Genomic DNA, 21,875 nt, shown 5'->3' on the forward strand with positions numbered 1-21,875 from the left:
ATCCAGGACAGCCTCATCACAACATGGTTCCAATAAGGAGAGATCTTATTTCCAATAAGGTTATGTTCATAGGTTCCAGGGCTTAGGATTTTGGATCTTTTTGGGGAGGGAACATATTTTAATTCCTAATAAGCCTCTCATCTGAAAGAATCTTTTAGATTTGGAACAGTTTTTTTAATAATTTATTTATTTTTATTTTATGTGCATTGGTGTTTCACCTGCATGTACATCTGTTTGAGGGTGTCAGATCTTGGGGTGATAGACAGTGGTAAGCTGCCATGTGGTTGCTGGGAATTGAACCCAGGTCCTCTGGAAGAGCAGTCAGTGCTCTTAACCACTGAGCCATCTCTCCAGTCCCAGATTTGTAAGTTTTAAGTTCATAAGCATATGGGATGAATAAGCATCACCTTCACGTGTCAACAATCCCTAAACAATGATCAGTTCGTAGCTTGAAGACAGACAGGTGAGGCAGATGTGCTCCAAATCTGCCAGCTGCTGGTGGGCATTCCTCCTCTCTCTCGCTCTCTCTCATGCTCTGTCTCTCACTCTCGCTCTCTCTTGCTCTCCCTACTGCTCTATCTTCATATCTTCTTTCAAGTGGAAAAAAATCAGAGCGAAGCCTATAGCGTAGTGATAGAGTGACTGACTATCATGGGCAAAGGCCCTAGATTCATCCCCAGCAAGATAATAATTAATAATAATAATCAGAGAGTCATATGAATGCATCTAGCCCTCCCTTCCCTGGGTCCCTCTTCAGCAGCTCCTCAGTCCTAAAGCATGGCCAAGCCCAGCTTGTCACACTTTCTGCTCTCAACATGACTCCTTCCACATCTGCCACATCTCTTTCCTGCTGCTCTGAGAATTTTACCCATTCTTTACCAAGCCATAGTTTTCACATCCTTTGAGCCCAAACGTCTTAGTCAGACCACCCTAGATGAACTCTAGTCTACACTGGCCCTCCTCCCCCACAACCCTCAGGCCTTTATCCTTGGAAACATGAGGATTCCAGACTTTACTATGCAACAGAATGGCCCACTGGCCTCTTCAGTGCAGGCTCCTGGGCCTGTGTCCAGCTGTCCAGGCTCCAGAGGGTCATATTCATGCTCTTAGCAAATCTATCCAGGTGAGTCTGATGCAGGGACCTAAGAGCCACTTAGGAGCATGCCTGACAGACCATCCTGTAGCTAGAGTTTTCCTGCCTGTCCCACGGTCAGAGCAAATCTCTCTCACCCGCCAGTCCCACAGCCGCTCAGATCAACCAGGTAAACACAGAGACTTATATTGCTTACAAACTGTATGGCCGTGGCAGGCTTCTTGCTAACTGTTCTTACAGCTTAAATTAATCCATTTCCATAAATCTATACCTTGCCACATGGCTCGTGGCTTACCAGCATCTTCACATGCTGTTTCTCATCATGGCGGCTGGCAGTGTCTCTCTGACTCAGCCTTCCACTTCCCAGCTTTATTCTCCTCCTTGTCCCGCCTACACTTCCTGCCTGGCCACTGGCCAATCAGTGTTTTATTTATTGACCAATCAGAGCAACACACTTGACATACAGACCATCCCACAGCACCATCCAGGGCACTTTGTTTGTCAAGTGGCACTTTGGATTTGCCTGAATTCAGTTTTAGGATCCCATTGTCTTACATAATTTGAAATTGTCAATAGCTAGACATCAGGGCTGGAGTCATAGCTCAGAAGCAGAATGTTATCCTAGCATGTCCAAGGCCCTGAGTTCTATTCCCCACCACTGAAATGACAATCTATTGGATCTATTTCAACTTTTAAAAGAAGCCAGTAGAGTGACTGGAGATATGACTCAGTCATTAAGAGTACTTGCTGCTCTTCCAGAGGGCCTGAGTTCAGTTCTCAGCACCTATATTGAGTGTTTTGCAACCACCTGTAACTCCAGCCTCAGGAAACCCAACACCCTCTTCTGGCTTCTTAGGGCATCCACACACAGACACACACACATACATACCCGTAAGTAAATAGTAATCTAAAAAATAAGCCAGTGGAAACAAGAAAGTCCCAGCCACGCTTCTCCTCCACCCAGGTAACCTGTGCCGCTGCACTGGGTATCGGCCAATTCTGGAGAGTGGCAGGACCTTCTGCCTGGTGAGTACACAAGAATGGGTGACTGGGCACGTGTCCTACAGAGTAAGAGTGAGAAGGCCAAGTGGTCAAAGCTGAGAACACAAGAATGGGTTTGTAAGACCATCACAACCAACTATAAGACGAAGTAAGTCATGGGGGGGGGCCCTCACTGGAGTTACCAATGCTTCCTGAAAATCGGGTGAGCACTGCACCACCTTTGATGTGGTATAGATCTATACAGGGAAGTCAGCTGGGCAAGGCATCTCTCCAAGGCAAGTGAGATGATGCCTACAAACACTTGGAGTCAATTAGCCATGTGCTTTGGTGAAGAAGATTCCTTCCAATAACCCAACCAACTGGGAAGTCATAAACAGATAAAGAGGCTGAAACTGCAGAGTAGAAGCCAAAGAACATCCCCTCCAAGGACACAGGGAGTGGCCTCCAAAAGTGGGGGTGCTTCCCTGGTGAAAATCAAGTGAGTCTTGCTTGGCAGTCAGTAAGAGTTCAACAGATAATTACTAATGTTGAGAATGTTGTTGACGCTATGAATAGCATTTGACAGACACTCAGGATGGGCGTGCCTGATGACCCTCTGCTGAGAACAGGATGGAAGTGGGCAGAAGACTTTAGACAGAAGGAAAGACTTTGGAGGAGCCCACTGTGGTTTTAATCAACTATTCTCAGGAGTCCATAAGAACAAGGCGATATGCCCATAATTTCTGGATCATTCTCCATATAGGGCTTCAACTCCGCCTCTAGGTCAGGTGCAGCCTTTCCTGAGATAATCAAGGAAGGTCTTAGAAGCCAGTGTCTGCACACAAGAGCAGAGGGTAGTCAATGAGCACCTCCTTGTGGAGAGAGTGGACACTGGACTCGGGTATTCACATGGACGCTTGAGGCCCCTGCAGACCCCCGTAGGAAGAGAAGCTATGAGCAAAGATTTCTGTCTATTTTCTTGCCTCAGTTCCACACATAGTAGAGGTAGACCTGGAAATGTACAACAGGTATGTCCCCTGTCCCCAAAGTCAGGCAAGTATTCTGGGCATGTGTGTCCCAGATTTCCATTGCCACATGAGGGAGCCAGAGTAGACACACTAAAAAGTGAAACGAACAGACTGTAAACCCAGCAAATCACTGCTGTAAGTAGGAAAGCATGCATGAAATACCAGGAAACGGGCTAAATCAACTCCTTTCCCTAAAGGTGGAGGTGTTATCTGCCTCTCCTGGAACGCTGACTCTGGAGATAAAGCCAAAAATGAGTTGCAATAGCTCAGCCTGTAGCCAGCCAGTCTCATGATACTTTACTGGGTGAAAGAAATCCAGCCCCAGGTGGGATGCCTAAGGTTTTTATTGCCCATTGAGCCCTAAGAAGCCCAGCTGTCTTCAGCCACCATTGACCCATTCAGCCTAGGGACTCTAAGAGGAGACAGAGAGAGGAAAGAGAGAGACAGAGAGAGGAGAGAGAGAGACAGACAGAGACAGACAGACAGACAGACAGACAGAGAGACGGGGCGGGGGGGGAGTGCCTGATCAGCCAGCTACTTTTGCCTCTTGGGCAGAGTTAGCAAGTACAGCTCAAAACACCAGGAAAGACAGTGAATTCAAAGTTGGGAGGAAGTGCTTTGCAAGGCGGGAGAAGCCATCTGAGGAAGAAAATAACACGGAGGCTGTAGCTAGAGTTTTCCTGCCTGGCCCACAGTCAGGACAAATCTCTGGCACCCGCCAGTCCCACAGCCATTCAGACCCAACCAAATAAACACAGAGACTTATATTGGTTACAAACTGTATGGCCGTGGCAGGCTTCTTGCTAACTGTTCTTACAGCTTAAATTAATCCATTTCTATTAATTTATACCTTGCCACGTGGCTTGTGGCTTACCGGTACTTTACATCTTCCTTGTCCTGATGGTGGCTGGCAGTGTCTCCCTCACTCAGCTTCCTGTTCTCACAATTCTCCTCTCTGTTAGTCCCGCCTATACTTCCTGCCTGGCCACTGACCAATCAGTGATTTATTCATTGACCAATCAGCAACACATTTGACATACAGACCATCCCACAGTACTTCCCCTTTTCTTTTCTTAAAAAGGAAGGTTTTAACCTTTACACATCTCCAAAGTCAGCTTGGTATATTTGGGAATTTGGGCGTAGCTTCTCTTACTACTTCCTACTGGAGGGGGGCGCTGTATCTTATGGGGACACAAAGAATACTTTAGGATTATGGAGTAGTCCATGAGGGTGTATCGTCTGAGCCAGTTGCCTTGAAACAGTTCTGAATGTAGAATCATCTGGGCCATGGTGTCATCGGAGACCTTTCAGGTGGTCTTGACTGGTCAAACCTGATGTATCTTAATCTGGAACAAATCCATAGCCTGTGGCTTTCTGTGGGAACAAAAGTAGAGCCTCTTTTCCAAAGCAACATATCCTTATATCCAAATTTTGAAGTCAAGATACCTTTAAAATATCCATATTGGTTTAACTCAACAGCTTTTACAATCAAATGGTTTTCTTCAGTTACGAATATCAAAGAGAACATAATCCAGATTCTCTGTGTGGTAGCCATCTTTACGTGGCTTTTTTTTTTTTTTTTTTGGTTTTTCGAGACAGAGTTTCTCTGTGTAGCTTTGCGCCTTTCCTGGAACTCGCTTTGGAGACCAGGCTGGCCTCGAACTCACAGAGATCCGCCTGGCTCTGCCTCCCGAGTGCTGGGATTAAAGGCGTGCGCCACCACCGCCCGGCTACGTGGCTTATTTTTTTATATTAGCTTGAGCCTATTGCTTTAAACTGCAGTCTTCTAAGCCTGAAACAGCGCTGGCGCTGCTGGCTCTGCCCACTTCAGCTTCCCAACATGGCGGTGATACGTTTTCCGCCAGCTCTGGGAGCCATCAACTCTCAGAAATAGTGGGTCTATGCTTCTATCAAAGCAGCGTGTAGCCCAGAAACCTCTTTTTTTTTGTTTTGTACTAGCAAAGGCTAAATCCACCACACAGCTTAATGTGCCACTTGCAGAGGCCTCATTCCCACCATACTGCAGGTCGAGCAGGCACGCATGCTAGGAACCCACCAGTAGCTCAAACCAGCAGCTGCCACTCATTTGAGAGAGACAATTAGGAACTGTTTTTAGCTCCATTTTAGAATCTTTTTTTCTCAGTTTTTAGGTGGAAACTCTTGCCACCACGTTGGAAGCCATTTATAGATTAATAGAAATGGATTAATTTAAGCTGTTAGAACAGTTAGCAAGAAGTCTGCCACGGCCATACAGTTTGAAACCAATATAAGTCTCTGTGTTTACTTGGTCGGGTTTGAGCAGCTGTGGGGCTGGCAGGTGAGAGAGATTTGTCCTGACTGTGGGCCAGGCAGGAAAACTCTAGCAACAAATGGCGCCCAACGTGGGGCAAGAGTTTCCACCTAAAACCTGAGAAAAAAAGATTCTAAAACGGAGCTAAAAACAGTTCCCAGTTGTCTCTTTCAAGTTAGTGGCAGCCTGCCGGTTTGAGCTACTGGCGGGTTCCTAGCGTGCGTGCATGCTCGACCTGCAGTATGGTGGGAATGAGGCCTCTGCAAGTGGCACATTAAGCTGTGTGGTGGATTTAGCCTTTGCTAGTACAAAAAAAAAAAAAGAGGTTTCTGGGCTACACGATGCTTTGATGGAGGCATAGACCCACTATTTCTGAGAGTTGATGGCTCCCAGAGCTGGCAGAATACGTATCACCGCCATGTTTGGAAGCTGAAGTGGGCGGAGCCAACAGCCACAGCGCCAGCGCCGTTTCAGGCTTAGAAGGCTACAGTTTAAAGCAATAGGCTCAAGCTAATATAAAAAAAATAAGCCACGTAAAGATGGCTACCACACAGAGAATCTGGATTATGTTCTCTTTGATATTCGTAACTGAAGAAAAACATTTGATTACAAAAGCTGTTGAGTTATGCCAAAATGTATATTTTAAAGGTACTCTGACTTCAAAATTTGGATGTAAGGATATGTTGCTTTGGAAAGGAGGCTCTGCTTTTGTTCCCACAGAAAGCCAGAGGCTATGGATTTGTTCCAGATTAAGATACATCAGGTTTGACCAGCCAAGACCACCTGAAAGGTGACACCAAGGCTCAGATGATCCAACATCCAGAACCGTTTCAAGGCAACTGGCTCAGACGATACAGCCTCATGGACTACTCCATGATCCTAAAATTTTCTTTGTTTCCCCATAAGATACAGAGCCCCCCTCCAGCAGGAAGTAGTAAGAGAAGCTACGCCCAAATTCCCAAATATACCAAGCTGACTTTGGAGATGTGTAAAGGTTAAAACCTTCCTTTTTAAGAAAAGAAAAGGGGAAGTACTGTGGGATGGTCTGTATGTCAAATGTGTTGCTGATTGGTCAATGAATAAATCACTGATTGGTCAGTGGCCAGGCAGGAAGTATAGGTGGGACTAACAGAGAGGAGAATTGTGAGAACAGGAAGCTGGATGAGGGAGACACTGCCAGCCACCATCAGGACAAGGAAGATGTAAAGTACCGGTAAGCCACAAGCCACGTGGCAAGGTATAGATTAATAGAAATGGATTAATTTAAGCTGTAAGAACAGTTAGCAAGAAGTCTGCCACGGCCATACAGTTTGAAATCAATATAAGTCTCTGTGTTTACTTGGTCGGGTCTGAGTGGCTATGGGACTGGCAAGTGAGAGAGATTTGTCCTGACTGTGGGCCAGGCAGGAAAACTCTAATTACAGGAGGCGGTTTGCAAGAAACGGGAGAGCTGCAAGTGGGAACCGCTTGGAAAATAACCGCCGTCAACTCATCTGAGTGATTCTCCCTTTTGCATTTTATTTTTCTCTTTCTTAGAGGTTCCATGTGAATTATAATGAACCACGTCCCAAATCTCATCTGTCCTGTAGTGGCTGTATTGTGGTTGCCCTGAAAAATATCATAAAATATCGTTTTACCACTAGAAATCACCCTAAAATAACTCAGATGTGAACATGATGTTCTAATTGCAACGAACAGTATTCATCTACTGAGTACGCTATAGAAATCTAAGATAGAAATACAGCTCACTCCCAAATACAAAACGCCGGAGGAACTGGGTACTGATTGCTTCTTTTAGATTTCTGCGCGTTGTGTTGTTTTATATAACATGTTTGTGTGGTGTATATTTCTTATTATTTTATAAAAATAAACAAAGCAAAGGAAGAACAGCCTTGTGTTATCCCTCTAAGTAGAATGTGGCCTCAGAGCCTGAAATTGCGTATCTATTATTCAAACCTTCAAGGCACAGCCTGATTTGCCTGTCAAAAGTATTGTTCATAGAAAGCACTTCATGTTCTCAGGAGCCAAATGGTTGTCAGCAGAAAGGACCAGGAAAATGCTGCTTGGATCAGAAAGAAGACGATTCACTTGGAGGCAAAAATGACGTGAGTCCCTCTATTTTATTCTCTATGTGTGTTTCTTAATGCTGACCCAAGCTTTGGAACTGGGCATGTGCGGTCGAGGGATTGCTCCCCATTTTGTTTACAGCCTCCCCAAGTACTTACAAGAACCAGGTAATTTGCACAGCGCTCAAAGACCACAGTCTAATTTCCCCCCTTCATAGTCTGAAAGGCTGGAACAAAAGGAAAACAAAAACCTCTTAGATGGCAGGGGGAAAAAAATCTACCGCATGAGGGATGAGTCACCTCCTCAGTTAGAAACAGAGTTCTAATGCTGTCCCTGCTCACACAGCCGTCCTCTGTCCCTGAGCTGAGACACCACTGCCACCTCCAGAAGCCAAGGATGAGATGATGGCACCCACCTAGAAGCCAGCTCAGCATTCCAGCTCTGGCTTTACCCTCTGAGAGATACTCATTTTCAAAAGGATCCACCACCGAGTTCTCACGGGACTCAAGTAGAGAGGTTAATGAGATCCTAACTACCCACCACAAATGCTGTGGAAGAGCTCAGGGCAGGCCTGGGGAAACCACCCTCATCTTCTTGCTCTGTGTCTGTGTCCTTCAAACCCACTTGTCCCCACGCACCTCTCACTGACACTTTTTTTGGGGTCTAAAGAAGGTGTTCGGTGGAATAGAGGGGTGTGACCCCAAGGAGGCGAGATGCACACACCAATAATGACTCACAGAAGATCAACACTTAATAGAGTCGATCCATCCCAAAGTCCATTCCCAACCTAAAGCTCAATTTGAGCATCAGTTGAGCGTAGGTACCACTTGACTTACATTAAGCCGAATGGCTATGGATGTATTTAAGCAAGAATACACGTCGGTATTTGTTCATAAGGAGAAACACAATTATAAAGTAAAATGTCATCCTTTCGTTACAGTAACACACACTAGGATGGGAAATTCTGTGGAGAAGGCTGAGTACTGAGTGAGACACAGGGTATCTCCGCTGCAAGGCTAGGTGTCGCCTGTGACGTCCCTTCCTCTCTGACCAGCTTCCATTTGGACAACTGTTAAGTCTTGGCCTAGAACCTGTTTAGAACCTTTCATTTCTCAGTGCTGGTTCATTGTCTGAATTCTGTGGAGAAGGCTGAGTACTGAGTGAGACACAGGGTATCTCCGCTGCAAGGCTAGGTGTCGCCTGTGACGTCCCTTCCTCTCTGACCAGCTTCCATTTGGACAACTGTTAAGTCTTGGCCTAGAACCTGTTTAGAACCTTTCATTTCTCAGTGCTGGTTCATTGTCTGGCACTTTAATTCTCAGGCATTATCTTTTTTCTAGATTTTAGAACTAAATCATTAACCCCAAGTACGGCCCAGGCTAATTCTCACACGAAAACCAACTGGTCTGATATTGGCCTGCAAAATCTCATTCCGCAGCCCTACAAAGAGCCTTTAAAAGGAGCAACTATGTGTTCTTTCTGGAACCTCACATGGCTTTAGAGAGACAGAAAAAAAAAAAAAAGACGAGGTGGGAAATGTCAGAGCATTTCACCTAATTATCACAATTTACCTTTCATAATAAGCATCTCCATTTACTCTTTAGAAAGGTTAAGAGCCTTTCCAGTGGGAAGGTCAGGAGGGGGTGTTAAGAGTGAACCAGACCTGTCAACCCCCAATGTCTGTCACCCTCTTCTCCACCCACCCAAGCCCACCTGCTTCCCACACTCCACAGTTCAGTTCTCTTAGCTCCTCAAGTACGTCTCCTGGCAACAAGTGTCCATCCAAGCAGATGTGAGTGAGGCAGGGTGACAGATGGGTCAATTTCTGCTCCGCTTCCATTTCCTGGTGGGCAAAATGGAGATTATAACTTCCTTTATACAATTATCACAAAGATTAAACAACATTAATATGTGTAAACGCACTCGAGAAACAGTAGTGTCGTGTGTATTTAAGAAGAAAGATACGTTTAGAGTCATTTTTCCTAAAACTATGGGACTTCCCCAGAGCTTTAGATTGTGAACCGTGATTGGCTAAGGAGGGGACAGTAATCACAGTGGAGGTCCCCAAGCTTCTTTAACATCTGATTGTTTTCACAGGGTGTCTTGGCATTTCCCAGGATGCTCTTTGCAAGAGTTAATGACTTTCTTTCCTTTAGTATCATATTAGTAGCTAATTAGCCTCTCCCTGGCAATCACACTCCTCTTTAAGTTGTTGGGCTACAGTGAGTTCCCTGTACAGAAAAAAATGAGCGACTCGTGCATTTTGCCTAACTTCTTCAAGAATTCCAGTGCTGTCTCCAATCGAGCTGAACTGACACAGCCATCTGCTTCTTTAAAGATTTGCACGGAACTGTTTGTGAAAGAGGAGTTCCGGCCCCTGGACCCGACCCAGGAGCTCATATTTCCCCCAGAACTCCTGGTAAGACACCGTGGCTATTTCATGTGCTTGTTTAAACATATCCGGTGATAAATCCAATTTTGTAAATCTACCATATCCTTCGGGTGACATGTCAAATTGGAGAAGGGTTGGCTAGGATCCAGAAATCACCTTCCCCCCACAGCCCTGGATGACCTTCTCTAGGCCTTAGCTGGGGTTTTTTAAATATTATCCCACCATGTCTTTCGTCACTGTGGATCTGGAATGTGTTGGTTGTCCAGGCCATTCAGCTTTGCTAAGCATCTGTCATGGTTTTCCAGGAACTCCACTACACTGACGGCAAGAAGCATCTTCCTCTGTCCTGTCTGGGGGGCAGTTTCTTGACTGCCAGAAACAGGGGTGCCCCGCTCCACTCTTCCTCCACGTGTATATCAACCCTCCTTCTCAGGCATCCATGTCCCTTTCTATAAAATACTTTCCTCTCTTTTACTAAATGTTTATTTCTAATTTTAATGATGTCTTTGCCAGTGTGTCTGTGGGTGAGTGTGTACACCTAAGTGCCCGTGCCCATCGTAGACGGAGGTGTAGGATTCCTGGAGATGGTATTACAGGCAGTTATGAGCCACCCAACATGGGTGCTGGGAACCAGACTCAGGTCCCCTGCAAGATCAGTGCATGCTCCTAACCTTCTCCAGCCCCCTTTGCTGGGGGAGCTCTGGTATGCTTACTCATTCAAAAATACATATCCCTTCAACTACATACCAGCACTGTTTTAAGTACTAACTATGCAGCAAGAAACAAAGTTAACAGAAAATACTGTGCTAGGGGAGCTTATAATCTGGTAAGAAAGACGGATGGTAAGTAAAATAATAAATGAAAGATATATGTAAGCTGGGCATAGTGGCGCAAGCCTTTAATCCCAGCACTCCGGAGGCAGAGGCAGGTGGATCTCTGTGAGTTCAAGGTCAGCCTGGTCTGTTTAGTGAGTTCCAAGACAGCCAGAGCTACTCTATGTGAATGTGTGTGTGTGTGTGTAATCTTAACAAATAAGAGGTACTAAGGAGAAAAATCACCAAGCAGAGAATGAAGCTAGGCTACAGATGGTTGTGATTGTCAGCGCCATGGCCATAGAAGACTCTCCTGAGGATGTAATGTTTGAGGAAATTCTAGAAGGAAGGATGGAGCCAGTCGTGAGGAGATGTGATGGAAGAACTAACTATCCAGGCTGTGGGAAGAGTGAGTGGGAAGGTACTAGAGGCAAGAGAACAGCTGCCCTAACCAAGGACGGCACTGAGCCAGCCTGACAGAGCCCAGGGAGCGGGGAGGGCAGAGGCCATGCTGGACTTGACAGGGCCTGGCTTCCTCTCTGTGTGAGAGCCACTGTGAGGGAGGCTGTGTAGAGGAGGGACAAGCTCCTTCAGACGTCCTATCAGGATCCTTCCTGCGGCTGAGCCAAGAAGAAGGACTGTATTCCATCAGGGGACGAATGTCATCCAGACAGGCAGTGGCTAGACCAGACTAGACCCCTGGCACGGGATTCTGGATATGTTTTGGGAGAAAACCACACAGCTTGCTGATGAGTATGACGTGATGTGGGGAAAACAGTCCAGCCTGACCGCAGAGCTGTGCGTAACTAGAGGGTACCACTTACAAAGACAGAAAGACCTCCAGAGGGGTGGGCCATCTTTTCTTTAGGGGTTCCGTTTCAAGGGCTGAGGGAGGGACTGGACCTGAGGAGTTCAGTTTGGAGCAAATTAAATGTGAGGGGCCCCTGACACATCTAAGAGGGGACAGACATCAAGAACTCACTGAGAAAGGATTTGAATATTAGGGGGGAAATCGAGACTGAGGATATTAATTTAAGATCATTAGCGGAATTGTGATCTTAAAGTCGTGAAACTGAATGAATGCTAAATTAGCCACGCCAGGCAGTCACTGGGAGGTGCCAGATTATATTATCACTTGTTCCCAAAAGGCCTACTTTAGCCAGTGGACACAGTGAGTGTCTCTCTGGGTAAGTGGACCCGGAACCCTGAAATCTTCCTAGAGGGACACAAGCCAGCCAGGACCCGATATGGCACAGAGTGACTACTATGCACACAGGTACATCTCCTATCATTTGTCCTCAGAGGATGGCTGAGAACCCAGAAAAGCAAACCCTGACCTTTTCCGGAGAGAGAATTACCTGGATCTCCCCAGGAACCCTCCAAGATCTTTTGGCGCTGAAGGCAAAGTACCCTGAAGCCCCTCTCGTTTCCGGCAACACATCTCTGGGTAAGCGACAGCAGCCCACTCATTCCACTGTTGACGCCCGGCTGGACTTCCTGGTCCCTGCCCCATCCCTGGCCTACTTTCTAAAGATGAAAGTTTCATCCTGTCTCATAAATCCAGTGATCTCCAAAGTTGATTGACACATATCCTAGTGGTATTCAGGATGACTGGGGGTGGGTAAATGTATGAGAAGGTTTCTCTGTGTGGCCGGGGCTGTCCTGGAACTCACTCTGTAGAGCAGGCTGGCCTTGAACTCACAGAGATCCACCTGCCTCTGCCTCCTGAGTGCTGGGATTAAAGGTGTATGCCACCCCCACCTGACTGTCCCTTGTTATTTTATTAAGGTTAAAAATTGAGTAGACATAAGAGAATGTTATAAAATATCTGTGAATGTGTTAACAAATACACCTAGGGAGTACCTACATCCATTTTAACAACTTTGCTTCGCATACACACCCATAGCTCGATGGGAGAATGCTATAGCCTAGCCTGTCCAAGCTCTGGGTTTGGTTCCCAGCATTCCCCACAAATTTGTAATCACTGTTTCAACAGCTGGCCTCTGAAATAAAAGAAGGGGTACCCCACTGCTCCTCCTTTCTCTTCCCTCTTGATGGAGCCCTACAGCTGAACTGGGTTGGTCCACTGGTCCGTTTCTTACTCGTCTTTGAAATTACCACGTTTGAGTCCCTAAACAGTGTATCTGTTGGCTTTGGACACACTGCACAGACTGTCACTGTTCGTCTGGAATTCGTGGTTTTCAGTCAGCATTCCTGCCCTGAGACTCATCCCCCCTTTCTGTGTGTGCCTGAGTCCTGCTCCATGATACAGCACAGAATGGTTTGCCCCTCCAGTCTATCATGGGAAGGCAGCTGTTGAAAGAGCTTCAGCTATTTCCAGGTTCCCATGGTTTTACAAATACTCCTTTCTTTTTTTTCCATGCTGGGATCAAACCCAGAGCCTCACACATGCTCAGTGGGTGTTAACACTGAGCCACACAAATATTCTCTGTTTTGTTTTGGTTTGGCTTTTTGTTTACTGGTTTTGAGACAGGGTCTCACTATGTCACCTTAGCTGGCCTGGAATTCGCTATGTAGGCCAGGCTGGCCTCGAACTCTGCCTCCTGAGTGCTGGGATTAAAGGCGTGTACAACCACCACGCCCAGTCACATTCTTAGAAGCATCTCCAAGTGCTTCTGCGAAAGGGAGTTTTAAAAGCCTTCCACGCTCTCTCTTCCCATTGGTATAATGTAGCAAGAATATAACTAAGTGAATACAAAGGTTGGGCAGAGGGGTATATGGTCATTGCTTTCGCATCTATACACATTTATTACCAAGATTTAAGCTCTATATCTGAATGTTTTTAATGAGAAATTTTCAATGTAAAAGAAAAGGCGTTTTCTCTTTCTCTAAAATTCTTTTTTTCCCCCCCCTTCAGGACCAGCTATGAAATCTCAAGGACACTTTCACCCAATTCTCCTCTCTCCTGCTGGAATTCCTGATCTAAGAGTGGTGACTAAGAACAGTGATGGTGAGTTTCTGGTCCTCCAAGTAAGATATTAATGAAGCGACCCCTGCACGAACCAGCCTTACACTTGTTGAGTATATACCAGAACAGCCTCACGCATCTCTCTTAGGAGACCCGTCTGTGACTCGTCATTCTTTTCTGCAAACCTCACCATCAAAGCCTTTGGGGAGCAGAAGATGAGCTTTCTAAATGTTACCATGAGAGACCGTGTGCTCACTTTCAGGACTCTTACAAGTGCCAGGTATCCCAGAGACAATAAATGTACAGAGTCACTTGGATGGAAGAGAGGAGAGGTGGAGAATATTATCTGATACTCATGTGCTACTTGTGTTGTGGGAACAATGGCGAGGGGCCAAATGGGACAAACACCTGCCAGCAAGCACTCCTGCTCACTTTCGTCACCCTCCAAAGCCCACCAGTGCAGAGTAACATCACACCCACAGAGTAGAAAGAAATGTGCAAGATTTGAAATCAAGACTCATGGCAAACCTTCTAGCAAACGGGCCTTACTATTTCCCTTCTTCGTTGCCCAGAGCTCTTAGTCTTGGGGAAGCATGCTTATCCAGTGGCTGACAAATTAGTTCGGGGGTGGGGTGGGGGGTGGGGGTGAATGAGTTGGTCAGGAATTTGAATGTAATGGATTGCAATGGTAGTGATGATACCCTTAACTTGAGCAACGAGGAGTCAGTCAGAACTAAAGACTTGGTCAAGAATGGCATGTAGGTCACTGCGTACTTATGGAGGTCTTTGACAGACAGGAAGGGGGCTGAAGACAGACAAGTCTCTGCCATCCAGGAGCCCTACCTCCTGGCTTCTATCATCAGCCAAAGGCGGGTTTCAGTGAAAACCGGTGCACCTGCTAATCCCCGCTCCAACCCAGACATTTGCAAGAGATGGGATCCCTTCATGAGTGTGGCCAGCTTTAGCCTGGAACAACCCGGGTAGTGTGCCTGCTGTGGGCAGAGGGGAAACAGGAGAACACGGAGTCTGGGATCCAGATGACCAGTCCAAGCCGATGAACACGGCAGGAGACCCGCTATACTTTCCAGCCAAGCACCGGTTAGCCTTCCTGCTTCCTGCTTAGCATTGGTCCTCTCTGACACCGAGTGTCAAGTCTTCAGTTCTTAAAACAGTAATGAAAATAAGTGGCTGTGTTGAAGGAGAGGGTCACTCTCCCCACCCCTCCTGTCTCTGAGTCCCTTATATGAGTCCCCAGAGCACAATTCAAACTCGGCAGCATACCCCAATTCCTCTAAAGATGAACGTGAGGTGCAAAAAGAAAATGCACTCGGCCAAGGTCATCAGGTTACAAGGTCACCCAGTCACAATTCAGAAGCCCCACTGCCGTTGCCCAGGCCACGGGTGGGGGGGTTGGGGGGGTGCCTGTCCAGTGGCTTTTCACATTAACTGCCCAGCATGGTCCCTCAGCCAGAGGAAAGCCAGGCAGGCTCTGAAGTTTGGCGCCATTAAAGCTGAAGCGTGAGTGCCCTCCAGTGGCCATCAGGAAACTTCCTGTGGCCCAGAGTGTGGAAGACACCGCTTGGAAGAACTGAAAACAGATAAGCTCACACCAGCACCCCCAGGAATCAAAGCTCTGTGACGGACAGCTCCACTTGTGACGTAAAGGTTTCTTTAAACTGCACGTTTGCCCATGTCACACCCACGGCTGGCTCCGCCTAGTTTTCTTTCAAAAATTTTTACCTTGAACTGGCCCAGCATCGCTGCACATTTACCCGACGGGCCCATGAGGCATCGAGTTAACTTTTAAAACCCTTGAGAGTCAAAACAAGTTGAAGAGCTTCCCAACTCCGCCAGAATGCAAGTTGAGTTTTGTGGCCAGAGACAGACTCGAATAGAAAGAGTGTAAAGTGGCGGTGTGGACAAAGCAGAGGCCCAGATGGTCTGTCCGGCCTCGGTTGGAGTTTAAACTCTCGTGGGGACAGAGCAATAGAGCAGGCAGCTGGCATTCTGTGCCTCACTGGAGGGGTGAACTGTCTTTTTTTCCCCATCTGAGTGGAAACCAGAAGCAGGGTGTGGTGGCTCGTGGGCTCATGCCTGCAATCCCAACACTTGGAAAGAGGACCAGGAATTCAAGGCTACCAGAGACTGTCTCAAAAACAAAAACAAACAAAAAGCCAAAAGAGGCGGGGATGGGCCGCTCTGGTCTCTGTGTAAAGCCTGGGGCCTAAATACTAGTAAGACGTTTGTGTCCGCCTTCTTCCCTAATGAGGGCCAGGGTCTTCAGGGATGAGTCGGTTGCCAAGGAGCAATGTTAGCTCTGCTAGGCTCCTGTGAAGGCACAGCAGAAATTTTGGTGTTTGAGTTTTAGTTTATTGTTGGGAATACTTGGTTTTGCTTTGGTTTGATTTTGTTTTAGAGGCGCAGTCTCCTTAGAGAGCCCAGGCTGGTCTCAAAATCATGATCATCTTGCCTCAGCCTCCCAAGAGTTGGGGTTACAGGCATGCACCGCTCTATCTGGCTACAGAAGGTAAAGAGTAGGTACCGACAGAACTCACAGGGATGAGGAATCAACGGGCCCCTGGTGGGGAGTCTGAGGGGGGACCAGATCTCATAAGAGCATCTTTTATGAGATGCTCAGACAGGATAAAGGAGGGACAACTTAGTTACAAGTTTCAGGTGAGATTTGTTTGGCATGAGGATAATCAAAAGCTGCCAGTCTTCTCCCATCCAGGAAGTTCGCTGAGGCTAGTGACGTGGTGGGAGAGAGATGGGGGCGTGTTGGCAAAGACGGGGGAAGCTCTGTGCCAAGATCATTTCATGTTGATAAAATATAGCTATGTAGGAGGGTGGGATGCTCTCAAAGATGAATCAACAAGAGAAAAAAATCACAGCCCAACCTGAAACCTGCTAAAAACAGACCCGCGGCAGTTAGTATCCAACAAGCGAGACCAACTCAAACCCTGTGCGCTGAGGTTTCATTAGGGAAAACTCGAGGGCAGTAAAGGATTTATTTTAAGAGGTCAACTCCGATGGTTTGGGTGACCACACACTTTCCTACATTGATGTGGCCCCTTTCGCCCTACTGAGGGGAAATCCTCAAGTTCTTGCTCACATCCCTGCCAATCCTCACAAGTTGAATTCCAACCGCTGTCAACGTGCTGGATTACTTTCTGGCCAGTTGGCAAGTAGCATTGTCCCAGTCCTCCTGGGTGCACACCCACAGCTCCCTTCACCCCTTCCTGTGAGCCCAGAACATCCCCACACCCCACGCCACCAACCAATGGGAAGTCTGAGGAGCTGCTTCCCTGGGATGTATTCATTTGGATTGGCCAGGGTCCCTCTTGAAGGTTATGATTATCAGAGGTGGAAAATCTGAAGGCAAGACATGACTGATTTTGATTCCTGTTTGGGTCATCTTGGCCTAAATTCTTGAGCTGCTGTATTTTGAAATGTTTTCATACCAGAATATACTAAAAGGTCACACAAAGTTGGGGTAATTTAATGTGAAGAGGTCACACACAGTCTATTTCGTCTCTTGACTGTATGGAGGCAAGTAAATAGAAACTTGGTTTGTTCATTACTTGGGTTGATGGTTCATGTACGTTTGGCTAAGAATCATCAGGAGCAATTCCTCGAGGGGATTCTTGGAGCAGTGGTGTCATGTCAGATTCGAATGGCATCACCATGAACCCGGTGAGAACCGTCAAGCCAGGGAGAAGTCATCATTTTTACTCACTGCTCTCCTTCACTGCTCTCAAGTTGGCATAAAAACGCCTTCCTTCCAAAAAAAAAAAAAAAAATACTTACTGACTTTTAGACGGTGACCTAGGGAGCCAAATGGCCTTTGCCATTCGGTTAATGTTATCAGATTTATTCCACTTACCCACATAGCAATCATGGTCACTCAGAAGGTCCATGGGAGATTCTAGTAGAGTCTACCACCAGCCTATTATTACCATTGTTCCTTCTCTCCTGTCTTTATTTCTTCACACCAGTCCAAAGATGAGTGTGGCTACACAGGAGACCACCTTGGGGCCTCTTAAAAGTCCTGTGCCCAAGGCTGGGGAAATTGGCTCTGCTATCTGGGTCTTGCAAGTATAAAGACCTAAGTTTGGTCCTCAGAATTCACATTTAAAAAAAAAATCTGGACAAGGTAGGATACATAGCAATCACAATATTGGGGAGATGAAGACCGGAAGACCCCTGGGGCCCATGGGTGTGGGCCCAATCTACTTAATAGGCTCCAAGTCAGTGAGAGACTTTGGCTCAAAAGAAAAAAACAAAGAGAGAGAAAGAGAGAGAGAGAGAGAGAGAGAGAGAGAGAGAGAGAGAGCCTGATTCCAGAGACTGACTTAGCTGATCTGGGAGCTCCTGGTGACCCCCTAAGCAGCCACAATAGTAAGCACCACTAACCAAATATTAAGTGAGACCCTACTTCGGTGATGGCAGCTCTGCTCCTCCTATGTAGCCAATGAAAACCACCTGCTTTCCAGGACTGACCATCTTGGCTGAGAGCATCTCTGAACTCCCGGAGGAGAAAACGCAGACCTACCGAGCTCTCCTGAAACACCTCCGGAGCCTGGCAGGACAGCAGATCCGGAATATGGCGGTGGGTTTCCTGCTGGCAGTCACTGGGCACACACTTGTTTCTCCTCATTGAGCTATCAGGATGGGCACTGGCAGAGGTAGCATGCCGAAAGGTCTCCGTGGATTAAAATGACAGGCCAATTAACAAATATTTTAAAATTAACAAATGATATGTATTAGAATGTTCGGTAAAATTCTAGGTGAAAGCCAACACAGTAACTGAGCAGCAGCACATGTCGCAAAGGACATCATCATTCTGCTAATTTTTTGGCAAGCCTGTCAAAAGGTCTGATTTAATCTTGGGCTTCATTAACAGAAGTATAATACCTAAAGCAAGCCGGGCAACCTTTTACTATGTACTGTTCAAACCACGGCTGGAGAATCACCATCGTAAGGAGCAGAAGGAGTCGTGTGTGCTTGGATTTCTAAGCACACACAGACATGTCCGACATCTATCTGCTGGGCGACGTAGGAGAGATCCTTGGAGCCTGGGAAGTCAGCAGAGGACCTTGTCTTTGTGAAAACTCTCATGTGATTCCAAATGACCACACTCACTAGAGCCTGTCGAGGAGAGGGTGGCAGATGAGTTTAGGGGCTGGACGCACTTCTCAAGGAGTGATGGGGTGCAACAAAGCGAGCCTAAGAGCTGCCTTCCAACAGTCATGGACCCTGATGACAAATGATGGCCAAGATGCCTTGACCCTTCCAAGACCCCAGACGATCAAAGGCAGATGGATGTCTGTAAGGACGGTAGAAGACCTGAGACACTAACCAAGCCATCACTCCCTGTCCTCAGTCCTTAGGTGGACACATTATCAGCCGGCACTGCTACTCAGACCTGAATCCTATTCTCTCTGTGGGGAACGCCACCCTCAACCTGCTGTCAGAAGGTGAGCTACACTCCGAGCAGCTCTTAAAGAGCTTTTGTCTCTTTTCTTTACACTTAAATTTTCCTCAGGAATTGCATTGAGTAGGAGCCTGGATCACTGACTCTCATGGGGAGTGCCTGTCGTGAGGAAAGGGCATTGTGACAACAGGCAGAGGTGCTGCCTGCTGACAACACACACACACACACACACACACACACACACACACACACACACACACTGGCAACACACACATACGCACACACACGCATACTCACACAAATACACGCACACACACACACACGCGCACACACATACGCACATGCACGCACACACACACTGACAACACACACATACGCATACACACGCACACTCACACAAATACACGCACACACACATGCACACACACACACACACACACACACACACACACACACACACAGGACTGTATGCTCAGAGCTCATTTGTTAGTTCATGTGTTTCTGCTTGACCAGGAATGATAAGCAAAAGCTGACATGAAAGTCCTGGAGAGTTGGCTCAGAGGTTAAGGGGACACTCTGCTCTTGCAGAGGACCCGAGTTCAGTTCCCAGCACCCACCTCAGGTGCCTCACAAACGCCTACAACTCCGGTTCCTGGGGGACTCAACATCGCCAGCTTTGTGGGCACCTGCATTCATAGCACATAGTCACAGAGATGGACAATTATGTATTATATATCATTTTTAAAAATAAAAACCAGTCTTTTAAAGGGAAGGGAATGTGGCTGGAGAAATGACCTAGCAGCTAAGAGCTTGTCCTGCTGTGGTGAAGGGCCTGAGTTTGCTTCCCAGCACCCATGTCTAGCAGCCCAAAACTGCCTGTAACCCCAGTTCCAGGGAATCTGATCTCCCTGGTCACTGACATTCGTGTGCACATGACCACATATAGACACCTGTGCATAACTAAGTATAATAAAAAGAAATCTTTTTTAAAAAACAGAGTGAGGGCTGGGTGGTGGTGACTCACACCTTTAATCACAATACTCGGGAGGCAGGGGCAGGAGGATCTCTGTGAGTCCAAGGCCAGCCTGGTCTACAGAGGGAGTTCTAGGACTGCCAGGGCCATGTAGAGAGACCCTGTCTTGGAGGTAGACACACAAAAGAAGGGGGACCCAGCCTGACACAGAGGGTACATTCCTATAACCTAAGGGAGCAAGGCCTTCCTACACACACACACACACACACACACACACACACACACACACACACACACACACACACACACGCTTTATGAGCCAAACACCCCTATGGGGAGGAGGAAGCAGTGACTCATTTTAACTGCCGACTGAATGGAGCATTTCCTTAAGGCAGCTCCCTGCTAATCCACCTTCCCTGCTTCCCCTGGGCCTTTGTGCACTCACAACGCTTTGGTCTTTTCCACAAGCTCAAACACCCCTTGACAAGAGGCTAAACATGCACCAGGCTGTGTTGGGCACTTTACACACTTCACACCAAACTGCTCAACCTCCAGCACAAGGCCACCTGTCCAGAAAATGATGGGACTCCAGCTTAGCTGGTCCGTGAGGCTAAAACTGAAAGTGGGTCATTTATCAACAACTCTCCCCCCCTCCCCCCCCCCAATCTGGCTTTGTAGGCTAGAAACTCCAAGGTCACATGATAGAATGCAGTGACAGCCTTCTTATTCCATCATCCCTTATCAGAAGGCAGAAATGCAAGAAAGGACAAAAGGAGCCAGAGTCACCCTCCTGTTAGCACCAATCCCAGCTCTGAGGGTGGGGCCATGTCACTGTCTCACGCCAGGGAGCCCCTCAGGGCAGGCAGGGCCTTGTGCATGTGAGGCAAGTGTTCTTCCACAGCACATCAGCTAGCTCTGAATTGTTACAATGGCTGCTAAAGTCCACCAACTAAATAAGGTTTGTTGTTTTGGGGTTTTGTTTTTTAAGATTTATTTGCCGGGTGGTGGTGGCGCACGCCTTTAATCCCAGCACTCTGTGAGTTCGAGGCCAGCCTGATCTACCAAGTGAGTTCCAGGAAAGGCTCAAAACTACACAGAGAAACCCTGTCTCGAAAACCAAAAAAAAAAAAAAAGAGGTTTATTTATTTATTACATATACAGCATGTATGACTGCAGGCCAGAAGAGGGCACCAGATCTCATTACAGGTGGTTGTGAGCCACCATGTGGTTGCTGGGAATTGAACTCAGGACCTCAGGAAGAGCAGTCAGTGCTCTTAACCTCTGAGCCATCTCTCCAGCCCTGGTTTGTTTGTTTTTAATGTGTTATATCTTTTGTGTGTGTGTGTGTGTGTGTGTGTGTGTGTGTGTGTGTGTGTGTGTGTGTGTGTGTGTGATGCATGCCAGAGTGCACATGAAGACAACTTGCCAGAGTCAGTTCTCTCTGGAGGGGTCCTAGGGACTGGAGTCCAGTCATCAGGCTTGGCTGCAGGTGCCTTTTCCCACAAAGCCATCTATCTTCCTAGCCCTGACTTTTGAAGGAGACTAGCACTCAAACCTTAGCAGATGTGAACCTCTGTCAGTCTGCCTTCCATTCACGAGCTCCCCTGATCACCCTGTCTCCAGGGCTTCCAGCTCTCCAACGTCCCTCCCTTCCCCTCACGGATGACCTGACAACCCATCCAATGCTGCCGTCCTCTGTCCCACCCACTCCCTCAACAGATCTTGACTCACAGCTACCTGCCAGGCACAGGGATACAGAAGACGGAGCCCCAGCCTCTGCCCCTGTGGACTTCCGGGCTCCCGGAGGTGTTGGATACTGTCACTCACTGCTCAGAGGTGGTGGGGAGGGACTTGGGGACTGAGAAAAAGTGCTCAG

At 47.3% G+C, this 21,875-nt stretch overlaps 1 protein-coding gene across 1 annotated transcript in view; it reads left to right on the forward strand.

Annotated features, from left to right (window-relative positions):
- LOC128117550 (aldehyde oxidase 2) overlaps positions 1–21,875 on the forward strand; it is a 106,330-nt gene that overhangs the window by 9,764 nt on the left and 74,691 nt on the right. Inside the window, exons 6-12 of the mRNA XM_052749522.1 lie at positions 2,058–2,119; positions 7,414–7,497; positions 9,798–9,878; positions 11,966–12,110; positions 13,542–13,634; positions 18,086–18,201; positions 18,976–19,069. Coding sequence (XP_052605482.1) covers positions 2,058–2,119; positions 7,414–7,497; positions 9,798–9,878; positions 11,966–12,110; positions 13,542–13,634; positions 18,086–18,201; positions 18,976–19,069 — 675 coding nt within the window. The remainder of the gene's footprint in view (positions 1–2,057; positions 2,120–7,413; positions 7,498–9,797; positions 9,879–11,965; positions 12,111–13,541; positions 13,635–18,085; positions 18,202–18,975; positions 19,070–21,875) is intronic.

Source organism: Peromyscus californicus, unplaced genomic scaffold, assembly GCF_007827085.1.
Source record: "Peromyscus californicus insignis strain IS unplaced genomic scaffold, ASM782708v3 Scaffold_21__1_contigs__length_65335640, whole genome shotgun sequence".
Lineage (NCBI taxonomy): Eukaryota > Metazoa > Chordata > Mammalia > Rodentia > Cricetidae > Peromyscus > Peromyscus californicus.